The following is a 14,103-nucleotide window of genomic DNA, read 5'->3' on the forward strand; positions in this document are numbered from 1 at the left end:
ACATGACACTGCTGCTTGCAGCCCATAGCCCCCTCGGCTGGGTCACCCTGTGGTAGCAGGGGTCTTGCCCATGGCTGCACCAGGACTTGCAAGCCTGCGCATGGTATTTTGTACACAAAATCCTGGAAACAAGCTGGCACTAAAGAGGGCTCAGTGCTGCAGGGCTGATGTTTTATAAAACCTAGCAGTTTGTCTGGGCTTTTCCTGAATTCAGAAATCAAGGCAGAGCAGCTACAAGACCCCCAAACAATAGTGGTTGTGTTCACATCAAATCTTTGACAATAGATGGTATGTCAAAGCGATAGCGTGTCCCCAGGCCACACTCATCGTGCCGAGCAGGTCTCACCAACGCCTTCAGAAGCATGCCAGACGGTTGCAGACCTGAGCTGGCACTCGCTCTGGTAGCAAAGGTCCCAGCTGGCTGTTCCTGCCCGCACGCACCTTCAGAGACCACGCTGCCCACACCACCGGCGTGCCTGCTCCCACCAGCACCAGAACACTCCTGGCAGAGCTCAGCCACCCGTTCCATTCCTACCCACTGCACCAGGGAAGGGCTCCTGTGCTGGCACGGGTGTCCGGGAGGAGAGGTTTGCTTTCATGGCTGCAGCGCTGAACGATGCAGCCGCACTGGTGCAAGTGTCGCACCGCTGGTACGCTGCAGTGCAAAGCAGGAGTTTGGTACATTTTCAGCATCGTTTTTCTTGCTGATAACACTGAACTTCATTTCCTGCCACTGCTTTACCTGGGCAGATTCCTGTAATTCTATTGATTTAGGCCCCAACCCAGCATAACATTTAAAAATGTCATTACATTAAACATTTGATTAATTTAATTTCAGTAAAATTAAATTAATTTCAGACTTCTGCAGCCTTAAAGCTGTATGCACACATAAAGGTTGGATAGGTTGCAATCTAACAGACGCACAACTTTTCAGGGAGAGAATACTTCTCCAGCCATCACTATTTTAAAATCTGAATGTTACATTGTTAAGTCTTGCAGTCCTCCACTAATCAAAATCCACAAGATCACTGTACAATTGCAGCCCTATCAATACATTCGGTCCCAGAAAACATTTGTTAAGAGCAAAAGCATTTTAACTGTTCATTTCCACATTTTACCAGGTCTGAAGGATCTTCAGATTTGTACAAATGTTGTAACAGCCTGAAATCCTTCCTGGATTTCTGTATATGAAAACTATTTGCAACTATTGCAAATTTGTTCATAGCAGGTTCTCCTGTCAGCAGCTGCCATTTTTTTCTCATCAACAACAACAGGCATATCTTGTGACTAAATGGATTTGCAATTGTCATTATGATACAAACTTTTCAAATTCTATCACGAGCCCCAAAGACCATGCTCACAGCATCGCAGCATGTAGTCAGACACAGCAAGGGATGCGAAGAGCAGGACAAGGTGCACAGTGCTGGGGGATGCACAGCTTGCCCACGATCGCTGGGACCTTGGGGGCAGGGCTGGAAGGAGACCCCCATGTCCCAGCTGTCCCCCATGGCGCTGGTGCCTGCCTCACCTGCTCCCCTCGCCCCTTGGAAACACACAGAGCACTACGGTTGCTGTTTGAAGAGGCGCCGCTGAGTGCAGGGTGCTGGCGGCAGCACCCTGGGCTCTGCTCCTGCTGCACAGCGCCTGCATGGGCTCAGTGCTTAGGCGAGGGGGCTCTGCTGCCCACCCAGCCAGGCTTCCTGCCCGGCACCCAGCCAAAGCTGCTTGCAAAGGGGATGCGGGGGGGTCAAGGATCTGGCAGTGAGCAGAAATGCAAAGTCCTTCTTTTTCGTCTACCATGACTGAAAATTATTCCCCATGTTCTGTAGCTAGAAACAAGACTTTTTAAAGCAAAACACAACAAGACAAAACATCCTTCAAAAAAGGAAAGGAAAAGTAAACTGAGAAACTTCAGTAGCCAGGCACAGCACAGTTTACTTACTAAGACAAGAAACACAGGTGGAACTAAAGCAATGCAAACACAAATGTGGTAAAATTACTCCCTTGATGCTGGCACCAATTAAAGATTGAACCTTTCCAGCACCACTGCGCTATTTGTTGCAAGGTGGCGAACAAGCGAGATCAATCTATAGCTCCCGTCTTTGGGAGCATTTCTAATCCAGTTCCGCTTCGCAGCTAGAAGATTTTGAAATTAGCTAGCACGTATGCAGAGATCTGAAACGAACAACCAGGTCCCTCTTTGCCTAAACTGCACAGAGATGGGAAAGCTGAGTGTAATTTAAGCAGCGTTAGCATTGTGTTGGTGGGTTCAGATCCCACTCAGGGAGCTTGCTGTGTGGAGAGAGATCCATGCACACAGCATCACTGAAACCCACAGAACTGGTCAGAGCATGAAGTACCGTGCAGCATACAGAAGGGAAACAGGATCAGTTCCCAAGTGGCATCCAAATTCCCTCTTTCAGATCCAGGAACCCCCCCGGGTGCTGCTTTCTCACAGCCTGGCAGGTGTTTGGTCTGACATTACTGACCCACACTCCCTACAACTGCATCCGTTTTTGGCACCAAGAGACAATTCTCCACAGCTTTTGTTTAAACATGCAGAGACTATGGGGTGCTGCAAAACCACATGCAGTTACAAGCGTGCAGCCTACTCCCATTTAAATGCAGATGCTTTAAGAATAATTATAAATTGATCAATCTCCATGTGAACCAGTAGCAGAAAGGAGTCCATATGTGCAGCGAAGACAGCAGAGCAGGGCAGGCAGTCCTAAGGACACTAAGCAAACTGCCTTTCAGCTTGCACATTTATAAATAATTTACTTCTATCCACCTGTGCCCAGAATAACAATTTGCTGCCTGAAATCTCCGAGCTGGTGCTGGAAGGCTGCTGGGGACTCGCTTTCCTGGGACCCTCTGCACCTGTTGGGGAGGGGTCTGGGTCTCCGGAGGAGCAGCTCCAGAGGGATCTGCCCCTAGTGGGAAGAGGCATGGAGAAACAAACGCAGGAGCATCCGTTCAGCTGATCACATTAGGTCTTCATGCTGCTGCTGCTTAGGTATCTGCCTATGCAGCCATCCATGCGTTTAGACAAATATATAGACAGAGTGTATGGATAGGTCTGGAAACGTCTGTAGCTGCGGAAGGCTGCAGAGCTCTTCCGTGAAGCAGACGTAAAGGAGCGGCTCTGCTTCCCCGACCAGGGGGAGTGTTATGAAACACGAGTGTACCGACTGTGGCTGAGGATTCTGGCAGTGCAGCACTGAGGCTGCTCCAATCGTGCCTGTTGGCGCAGGAGGCCATGGAGCATTTCTCTCCCACCAGCCCCGGCACGGCGCAGGACCCCGGCACCCTGGCCCAGTGAGCCGCAGGGACCCCGGCGAGGGACCCCGGCGAGGGACCCCGGCGAGGGATCCCGGCGAGGGACCGTGACAGGCGGTGGTGAGCAGGGAGCATGTGCGGGCTGCGTGTTGGCTGGGTTAGTTACCGGTATTAACAGCTGGAGGAGCAGAGTGCCACACAGCCAGGCAGAGCACGGAGGGGTGCTCGGGGATTACGGCTCTGCGCGCTGGGCGCGGGAGGCAGGAGGAGGATTAGTGGGGAAGGGCAGCGGGAACAGGATTTATCAGCTTTCCAGATATGCATTACAGCTTTTTATAATATTTCACTGGATTGTCTAGGACTTTGCCTGGCTACAACCGGAGTTCCTCGATCATAAAAGAAACGTGAGTTTTTTCCTCTTTTTCTTACACAGTTGCATTATCTGTGTCTGCAAGCTGCTTGTCAGCTGGCCTTGACACAAGTAATAACCAGACAACTTTTTGCAGAGGCTGAGGTATTAACATTCATCACAGTCTGAATGGCTGTTTGATTTATTAAATTTATCCATGGCATCTAAGTACACGAGGCTTAGCTGCATTATTTATAAATTGCAGTTTGCTCTCAAGATGCCCTTCTCTGGGCATCCACGAAACATTATACTGGAAAAGTAAGAATGGATAATGTGAGTGTGTGTTTGTGTCACATAGACTGGTGAGGCAGACTAGAATGCTCGGCTTTTCTAAACAATTTCTGAAGCATCACTGTGCTAAATAAATAGAGTAAAAATTTTTAGTAGGTGGATGCCACAGGAATTTGGATGTCGAGGGGTTTATGAAAGACACTTAAATACCTATGATTTAGTTAAAGATCTGCATGTTATTATAATTCTAGTAGAATTCCTTGCACACAGGAAAAGATCTCATCCCTAGCTACTGTGGGCTGAGACAAAAATCAATATATAGTACCTATTTTACAACAGTACCTTGGAAAACTTCAGCCTACAGCTACAGCACCATGTTGGAGTTTTTTGGAAATTGCAGATAAAGCATCATTCGCTGGGTGCTTGAGTTCTTAAATATCAAAGGGATGTACATTATGCATGAATGGTTTATTACTGATCAAAATACTTTCTAGGTTCAAGAATACTGTTTGCTGATAGGTCTCAGTTTATCGGTGAATGGTGACAGCAGACTGCATGTTATCTTTTGAGTACACATCCCTCTGTGTACCGAATGCATACACACATACATATACATGTGTGTGCAAGCACACATATAGAGTGTAGGTATGTACATGTCTGCATCTTTTCCACACTGGCATGGAATAAGACCTCCTGATTATTACTTTCTCACTGAGCTAAGTAGAAAGTATTGGATTAATGGAACAAATACCATATCGCCATGGTGTGCTTTCTCTGACAAGCTGTCAGTGGAACACTTTCCAAGTCAGCACTCTGCCTCACAACACGCCTTCCCGGCCCAGCTGCCTCCCGCGGGCTCTTCTGCATCCCTCACCACAGGCGACTGTGTTCACCAACAAAATCACTGCCTAGATTCACACCTACTTGTGCTAGAAAATTGGTCTCAAAAAAAGTGGAATATCTAGTGAAAGAGCTGCCGTCAACCAAATTTGAACAAGTCAGCGCTGACTCTCCAGCCTCAGGCTGCAGCTCTGTTCTGTGGCATTGCCTTTCACTTCCAAAGCTGAATTATCCATCAACTGTAAAACACCTCCCATGTACAATATGCAGTGAGTATCATGTATATTTTTAACTTGTGTATTTTCAACTTGATTTGACTAGTTTATGGACTATAGAGTTTTTTCTCCATCTTTCTGCTATCTCTGCATGAAGATTTTTTTTCTGCTGTATTTATCACAATGCATCATTATTTAACAGTTTTAACATGGTATCAGCACCAAAGATAACTTTGCAATCTAATTACATCTTGTAGCAAGCGCACTTGTAGCAAGCAGTAGTAAACTTGACAGAAAGCCCTCTCAGCTTGCAATGTTTCCACTACAGCATGTGGAGAAACTGTGGTGCTTCTACCTCATTTCTAGTTTGTTGGCAGACCTTATGTTGTGCTTCAAGTAATATTCAAAGCAGCACTGTTTCAGGAAATTGTTGCTCATGAGGGGGGATGTGTGTGGAGTCAGCACAGATCAATCCTCCAGCAGGTAAAACTTCGTAAGCTGGAAGAAGTGCTTATTGTTTCTGAAAGCCCAGACAGCAAGGCCAGATCTCTTGGTAGGGAAGCTGGCATGACACACCGGAGCTTCAGTGGTCAGGGCAGGCTGAAGGTCCCTTCACTTATGTCTCATTGGCCACCTCATTACTGAAAATTCCTAGATTATAAGCTTCATTTTGATGGGAAGGGGGTGGAAAAGTCAGTTTCTAGAAATATTTGAAAGTGAAATTATTCTCCAAATCAAACTATCGGAGGTGACTTGGGAAGAGATGAGGAAGAAACCCTTTTACTGTATTTAAATACAAACCCTCAGCAAGTTCTGCAGCAGCAGAACTGACTGACGTGGTGTGTTTCACATGGAGCTTGATGCAGAATATCCATGAGCAAATCATGGGCACTAACTCATAGCCAGCTTTGCATGCCTGAGCTAGACATTCCTGCCTCGGAACAATGAAGAAAAGCAACCTGAGTTTTCCACTTGCCTTGCAGGAAGGGCAGGGGTGAGAAAACTGGAGAGCAATAGAACTGGTGTGAGCTGTGGCAGCTGGTGGAGCTCTGTGGCATGCTGCTGTGTGCGGCTTGAGTTGTGCCAGGGCTGTCTCCTGGTCCTGCCCGTGCAGGACGGCTATGCACTGCTGGGACGGTGGCTGTGGTTCTTCCAGGGCCTGTGATAAAAGCTTCGTCTGCGGGTTTATCGGAAGAGCGCGGGGCGAATGTCTGCCCAGGGCCAGAATTGGAGGGTGTTTCTGCCTCTCCATCTGCAGCCAAATGCTCTGGGAAGGCCAGGTTGTTGGACTCTAGATGGGTCTCATTTGAGCATTGCATTGTAACTGCCAGAAAGGTCAATGATCAGGTTATATTCCATAGACCCTTTCTCATAGAAAAGTACACATTTAAGTTGGTTAAGGAAATTAATATTATACTAACCCTTCATTGAAAATTTCCTCTCTTTTTGGTGAAAGAACATCCTAGGAAAGGTGACAGAATTACAAAATCACCTCTTCTTCTTTCCTTTGCATGAATTCCTAAATTACACTGTTAAGTTAGTGAGACAATTCTGCATGATGTTTTCTTAAGAGCCAGAAAAACTAAAAATGGACCTGAGCCAAAATTCATCAGCATCAACCTGTATCTTGATCTGAGTGGATTTGGGCTTAAGACAGTAAGAGTACCAGGACGTATCTTCTAAACTTAACTTTTAGCATGTCTGATTTCCACACAAATGTGGATCCACATTTTCATTTTTCTCTCTTTTTGCATGGTTTGGAAACTGGGATAATATGGAATTCCTCTGTCGACTCCATTCAAGGTATGAGGGGAGAGCTCAGACAGCCCACCTTTGTAGTCTTTTTTTAACCCCTTTCCCAAAACTCAAGCAATGGCTCTGGCCACATATGAAAGTATGGCTGTGAGAAGCACTTGCTGTTGGCCATCTCAGGACCAACAGAGGCAGATACTCAGGGTTACTCAGGATGCTTTTAGCTATTTGAATAAAGGAACCGCAAATATTTGATAGGATACTGACATTAATTTTGGGGCTTCCCAAGAGTTTTTCTTCCTACACACATTCACACAGTATGACGTCGGCCTTGACTTTCCAAACAGCCTCAAGAAAATAGCACTGTGTATCCAAAAGAACGGCTGCAAGACACAATCCTCCAGCTAGATCCTAACCCACTACGTTTGTCCTCAAAGAAAGCTGCCAAAAGAAAGCAGAAAAGTGGAAGAGGGATGGATTTTTCTAAAAATAGTGTTCATGAGTCCAGTTCCCTTCAGTTTACAATAGAAAACACAGTCTTGCTTCCATGCCAAGAACTCTGAATTTGCAAAATCCTGCTGGTCTTTAGACAAATCAGCTATTGATGAGCTGCAGCTGTCAATGCAGCATTGACCTTAGTTTCTGCACTGAGTAACCTATTAAGTGACAGTCCTCAACAGAGCAACTCTTCATCTGCAAGTCTAGGGCTGTTCTTCAGTGTCTTCAGCTTTTACCAGCTTTCACAGCACCACTGAAAGTATTCAGTCTTCTCTTAAAAATGCTGTAACTATTCCTTTAGCTAGGGGAGTAGAATTTTCAAGAACTTTACAATTTTTCTTCTATTTCTCTTTACAAATATATTAATGCAGCTGCCTAGTGTGACATCTTCTGTCACACTCTACGAGATCATTTTGGAAGCATGGCACTGACCTGCTTTTCATTATAGCAATTTTTTAGTGGTATTTATACATCTGGTATTATATATGTAACAAATGAAAAATAAGGATTAAAAGAAAACCAGCACTTCAAATTGGAAACACCTCAGGTCTGGTGTTTAGTCCTGTCAGCGCACTTTGAGATGCAACGTACCAAGTTCACAGTCTGTGCTTTGGGATGTCTCAAGGCTGTGTATAACCTCATAGCATTATAAAGACACCAAGGGAAAGGCGCATTTCCAGCATGGCCTGAAACGATTAGCACACACAGACAACTCCCTTCTCTGCATCCTTCCCAAAAGAGCTCCCCACAGACACATCAGTGGTGCAGGTGTTCCCCTACCTGTTAACCACATTGTTTTTATGAGATATTGACAGAGCTCTAGAAAGATACTTTATCCTTTACCAGGCACAGTGGCTGTTCCCAGTGTCTAGAGCATGTTCAACCAGGGACCTTGCATCCTCTTGAAAATGGCCAGCTGCCTGCTGACAGACGTACTCAGAGCTAGGCACTACATGGCTGCCAGAGCTTGTTTCAGATGATACCACTAATTCAGAGGATAACACTAAAGTTCCCTCAAGGATTGCTGCCTCTGCCACCCCACTCTCCTGGGTAATGACAAGATCCCACAGGAGCAGGCTCTGAGCAACGTGGCCTGCAGGAAAGCTTCAGAAAAGCAAAACAGCTTTTCTGTGGATGCTGGTAGGACCATGCCTTGTTTGAGCATTGCAGCTTTGTGGAAAGCCTTTGGGAAAGCATCTCTTACAGCTGGCACCCAGCACCATGCGCTCCAAAGCCTGACAGCACCTGAATAAACAAATAACCCACCTGCAACAGTTTTCGGGAGCATTCCCCAGCACTGGGACAGCGCTCTGAAATCTTGGCTACCAGCCAGCAAATCCACTGGTGATCAAGTCACAGCAGATTTAGAGGGATCTTTCTTTTAAGATGTTGGCTTTCCCAGAGATAGCAAGAAGAATCACAGCGTTATCCATTTTAGGAAACTGATTGGAACAGATTCCTATATTGAGATACTGGGATGTCAGGTAAGATGCATTTTTCAGCTCTACATTCAATCCTGCTGGCATATATAGAGATCTTACAGAAAAAAAAAGCCCTCAAACTATTTTTTCTAATGACGTTTCCAGACAAAAAATTTCAGGCACAAACAGCTAAAAATGCCATTCAAACAACTGAATGGTTATGAGTTCCCAATAGCTAAAAATTTACCTGCGACTAGTAAAGTGAAAAAAATCCTTATTTCATAAAATAAAATCACTCAGTGTTTTTCTGAGCCACATAAAATTCTTGCCCTCAATAACCAGATAATTATCTATTTCATAAAAACATTGCCACCAGATGCACCACCATTTTAGTGGTGCAAGTGATCCTTTCCCTGCTGAAGGCACAGTACCCAGCTGATCTTCTGTACTACTGCTCACCATCTCCAGAGCTGAGCCTCACCACTACTTATTATTTTCCTTTTTTTCCTCGTTGCAGCGTTAACCCTTTCATTGTTCTCTTCACCTAGAGGTCTTCTCTGCTGTTTAACAGTTCTCATTGCCCATCTCGAAGTCCTTTCAATTATCATTTTATGATTTCACTAACTCAACTCTCAACTAATATGGTCCTAAAACCCCTTTGGCTTGAGAACTGATAAATAGGAACAGAAGACTCTACTTTTCTTCCATTTTCCTTTATTTTTTTTAAGTGAAACATGTATGAAACAGATAAATGATACATTTTCTATTACCAGATAGTAGTTCATATCTTCCTCACTCTTTCCTTTTTAATATCATCATCAAAAGTGATGCATTTCAATTCTTTTAGGCATACTTTGATGATATTGCAATATGCCATTTATGGAAAAAACAAATGACATTTTTTTTATGTCAGCAGCATTCTCTGCTATTTCCCCAGTAAAAAGCAACGTTTAATTTTTGAATTGCACATTTGCAGCAGTTGCTGTGGGTGGAGAGTCTGCTTATTTATTTGGTTGGTTTTTACTACAACGTACTGTCATGGTAACTGTACTGAGGGCGAATGCATCTGGAGGTAATTGATATATGTCATATTGACTGCAGTAAAATTGGCTTGTATCATTTAAACTTTTTCAACCACTGGGCAAGGGAAAAGTTAGCCTTTTGAGACCCAGAAGCAGCTTTTCCTTAGTAGGTAAATAAATAAACAAACTAGGCAGAGCAACAGGAGCAATGCCAAATGTTTCTTGATGTTTGGATGCAGAGCTTGCTGCATATTTAAATTAGGTTTGCTGTCTTGGGTAGTAACTCCAGTTCTGCTGATGCATGGCAGGTTTTCCATCCTGCTAATGTGGGAGGCAGCACATCGCACCCTGCATAGCCATTGCTTGGGCAGATGGTGGCCAGATCCACCTCCCCTGGCACCAGGAGGCATTGCCGTGTGCTGCCCAGAAAAGTGGCAGAGCCTCTTGTCGGGGGATGACACCACTTCCAGCTGCTCCCCACTACCTCACAGCAAACATGAAGGAACTTTTCTGAAATTTGCTGAAAGATGCATGCAGTAGCACTAAAAGGGACTAAACTGGGCCGGTGATGCAGTTTCAAGTATAATGTGCCCGACCATGGCTACACGGCTTCGATGCTCCTTCTCCAGCCAAGCTGCCACTCTCGGCACTGTGGATTGGCAATGCCTGAAGGGTCCCAGCCACCGCAGCACCTTCCAATGCAAATGACTGGGGAGCACTTGAGAGCTTTGCTCACTTTGTGAGCAAATCAAAACAGCTACGAAACCCTGAATTACAGTTGGATAAAGATGACTGCAAGTCTTACAAATTTATCTAGCCTCATCTTGCTACTAGGCGGGAAAGAAAAAAAAATCTTAAACCTTTTGAAAACCTATGTGATTGCTGCCACTATCATCGCACCTACAAGGGTTTGCGGCAGCATTTTATTAAGAGCCATACCTTTGCATTATAGATGACAGCTCAAACAGTGTGCTGTCTGCTCAGGTGCCAAAGCATGCAGCTGCCTCCTCCGTTGGCCAAGCCTTCCTCAAAATACTGTATGCTGTAAGGAGCACAGTAATTTCCCAGTTAGAATCTCAAATGGCTAATACATGCACACATCTTTCTTTTCAATTAGACAGCCTCTTTTGGGAATAGCTCAAGTTTTCAGTAGCCCCACGTTAGGAACAACTAGTGTATCAAATCATACCTATGCTGACAGACAGTATTTCTTCAGATAAATTAGCACAGTAACAATCAGCAGTATCTAATTATGGCTAATTTCCTGTTCATCTGCCTAGGTACTTCTGACCCTTTACTGTAATTCTTGAGCACTCACAACGTTGATCAGAGATTTTCAGTAATTTAACTTTAAGGGTCAGCTCTTTAGCTACTGTAAATCAATGCATTTTCTTTGGCTTTAGAGCTGATCAGAAGCGGGGGGTGGGTGTCAACTTCCACAGTAGAGAAAGTGGTCTTAATTTACTACAACATGCTATGGCCTTGAAGCCCTTTGCACCTGCTCACTCTCCCGAGTTCTTGGAGAAAGCGTAGCAATAAACACATAGAATATTTCTGGATATTACTCAGCCCTATACAATTGAGACCATGACACATGAACTTTAACAAAAAAACATTCTAAAAGCCACCTAAATCAGGTCCTCCAGACCACCCATCTTGTAAGATTAGAAAACGGGGACTCCTGCCTTGAGCCAACCCCATTTAGCAACGGAGGCTGAAAGGTCACACAAAAGGAATTCAGGCTCCATTGACAAAAGATGCAGCTGAGCTTTAATATATTTTTGGTCTGCAAGTTTTTGAGCTTTGTTTTTGATTTCTGCTTAAGATAGAAAGAAGTTCCACAACTAAATGACAAAGGGAATGGATGGAGACTTAATTGGCAACATCTATTTAAGAAAGAGGCATAAGTGAACATCCACAATACTTTAAATCAGATACCAAAACAAGAAGTACAGTGAAGGGACGTTTCTGTGCCAGGACTGTGGATTTCAGCAGTGTGCCCCAATTACAAGTTAAGCAAAAGCCATAATATTTTCTTTTCTGGAAAACACTGCATCTTTTCTCAACACTTGCCTGGCTCCACAGAGAAGTGATTGACTGGGAAAACAGGAACTTATGGGGAGATGCCAGCTTTTATTTGCTGCGGGAGGTTAAAGGTTCCCTAGAGCACAAAGGAGCTTTTCTTGCCCAGACAACCCCATCATGGTATACACCAGCACAACTAAAGCCTGCAAAGCTCAGAAGCAGTCAAGAGATATCTGGTGAAACCTGAAATTATTTTTTTCAAAACTTTCACTGGTTTTTATCCATGGCATCCACACCTCAATATTTGGCAACAGAAATCTACTAAAAAAATAGCAGGATCTCTAGTTTCTTTTAAAGCAACATGCACAGCAACTCACAAAGCTCTGTAAGTACACAATCGTCAAATATCCTTCCAGCATAAAGCCTGGCTTTATTGCGCTGCAAAGAGATTAATAATCTTATCTATTGTGAGTTGATGCAATCTTTTTTTTCCCACACACACCCACACTGCTGTTTCCTTCTGATCTGCATTTGTAGCTTAGCTACTGTCTAGTTGAAAGGAAGGAATTTGATAATACCTTCCTAAAAAGATGCCTATACTGTGGCTGTCTGTTCCAGGCAGTGACAAAGAATGGAGATGTCAGCTATTGACAAAAGAAAACAAAGAACTTTTTTCCCAAACATCCCAAGAGAAATAACCTCATCATAAAGGTATTTCTTTTTCACTCCAAGTTAAAAGAGAGAAGGGGAAAAAAAAAAAAAAAAAAAAGTAAGGCTGAAGATCTGAAACTAGCTTCTGCTTAATCGATCATTCTCATTGGATTCTAGTTTTTGAAGTGCGTAATTATAAACAACAGATGGAGAAAAGCTGAGCTAAAAAGAAGGAGGGGGGTGGGAAATAGTCACCCTGATGATGGGTATTTTCTATTTGGATGTGAACCAACCTTGCCCCTTGGTATTTCAGGTTTCAGCATCGTCTGTCAAGCAGCTCAGCAGAGCACAACAATGGCATCACCCTGGGTGCGTGTGGGGCCCCTCGGCCAGGCAGGCGCCTGAGGCCGGCAGCAGTGCCGCGCCAGGCTGCTCTGTCTGCCACGGCCATCCGGCAAGAAGGCTTTTCAGCAGGAGAAGGCACCGAAGTGATGGGCTGAACTTATGGGAGGAACCAGTGTCCAGCCAGACGGAGATTCAGGGGCCTGTCAGGAGGCGTGAAGGGCCCAGTTTCAAAAAGGGCATGGCCAAAGCTTTCTTCAGGCTACAGAAGTTTCTCCGTCGGACCCAGTTTTTGCTCTTCTTCCTCACAGCAGCTTACCTGATGGCTGGCAGCCTCCTGCTGCTACAGAGGACCCATTTGGTTATCCAGCAAGGTTCGCGTGGGACCTCCACTAACCAGGCCCTGCCAGTGCTGGATGGGATGGCTGGGGTAGGGATTGTAGACCCCAGGATGCTGCAAAACCCCCGCCCCGGTCCCAGGCTGCTGGTGGGCATGGATGCTTTGCAGGAGCCAGCCCTGGACCAGCAGCACAGCCCACGGTGGCTCGTGACCCGCAACTCGGAGCTCAGGCAGTTGAGAAGAAGGTGGTTTCACAGGTTCATCAGCGATCAGGAGCCCATGCAAACAGCGGGATTTAAAGCAATGAAGCACACTGCTGAACACAAAGGTAAGGGAAGTACCCCTGCCCTGTCTTCTGGCATGTGTATAAACTGCACGTCCCCCTAGGACTGTCCCAGGTAGAGATGGGCGAGCACCACAGTGCCCCTGCAGCAATGCCTTCCTCCTGGCTCATCACCACTTTCAAACCAGTCCTTAAGCATATCCACAGGCCAAAGTATGGTCCTGGTGTCCCTGGTCATGCTGAGCTGTAACTTCCTCCAAAAAGTATTTTTATTGATTGAGCAGAAGCCCAGTGAAATATGCTTCCCTAATTTACATTATTTTCTCTTCAAGCATGCAGAAATGAACACTGTTTAACTGATTTTCTTTCTCAGAATGGGAATCACTTTAAAAGTGGATTTCATTAAATTAACTACCCAAAACCACGCAACACCTTAAGTCTAGAAGTGCCTCCTCACTGCTAAAGCTTTCTAGCATATACCAAATTCTGTTATTGCAAACACACTCACTGTTCCTGACCTACCCCCTGTGACCACCTCTGCAAACACATTGTCCTTAGGGGGACAAGATGTGGGCCATACAACCCTTCTGAACTGGAGACATGCTCCCAGTGTTTGGCAGATTTGCTGGAAATTTGCAACAGGCCAAGGGGAACACAAGGGGAATTCACGCCGCTGAACAGGTGTAGTGCATCAGTGGCCAGAGCACTGGGTACAAAACTCTACATTTTCCAATCCAAATGGAAAGCCATTCAGGTTTGACAGAAAAGTGAGTTCACTTCACTGTAAGCCTGATT

At 45.1% G+C, this 14,103-nt stretch overlaps 1 protein-coding gene across 4 annotated transcripts in view; it reads left to right on the plus strand.

Moving 5' to 3' along the window:
- The first annotated feature begins 2,912 nt into the window (after positions 1-2,912).
- WSCD1 (WSC domain containing 1) overlaps positions 2,913-14,103 on the plus strand; it is a 33,071-nt gene continuing 21,880 nt past the window's right edge. The window contains exons 1-3 of one of the 4 annotated variants that reach the window (XM_055797694.1): positions 2,913-3,399; positions 3,639-3,683; positions 12,657-13,353. In XM_055797694.1, coding sequence (XP_055653669.1) covers positions 12,927-13,353 — 427 coding nt within the window. In that variant the 5' untranslated portion in view covers positions 2,913-3,399; positions 3,639-3,683; positions 12,657-12,926. Of the gene's footprint in view, positions 3,400-3,480; positions 3,684-12,656; positions 13,354-14,103 lie in introns of those variants that run through there. The other 3 variants (XM_055797695.1, XM_055797696.1, XM_005233034.3) reach the window with 3 other exon arrangements.

Source organism: Falco peregrinus, chromosome 2 (genome assembly GCF_023634155.1).
Source record: "Falco peregrinus isolate bFalPer1 chromosome 2, bFalPer1.pri, whole genome shotgun sequence".
In the NCBI taxonomy this organism is placed as follows: domain Eukaryota; kingdom Metazoa; phylum Chordata; class Aves; order Falconiformes; family Falconidae; genus Falco; species Falco peregrinus.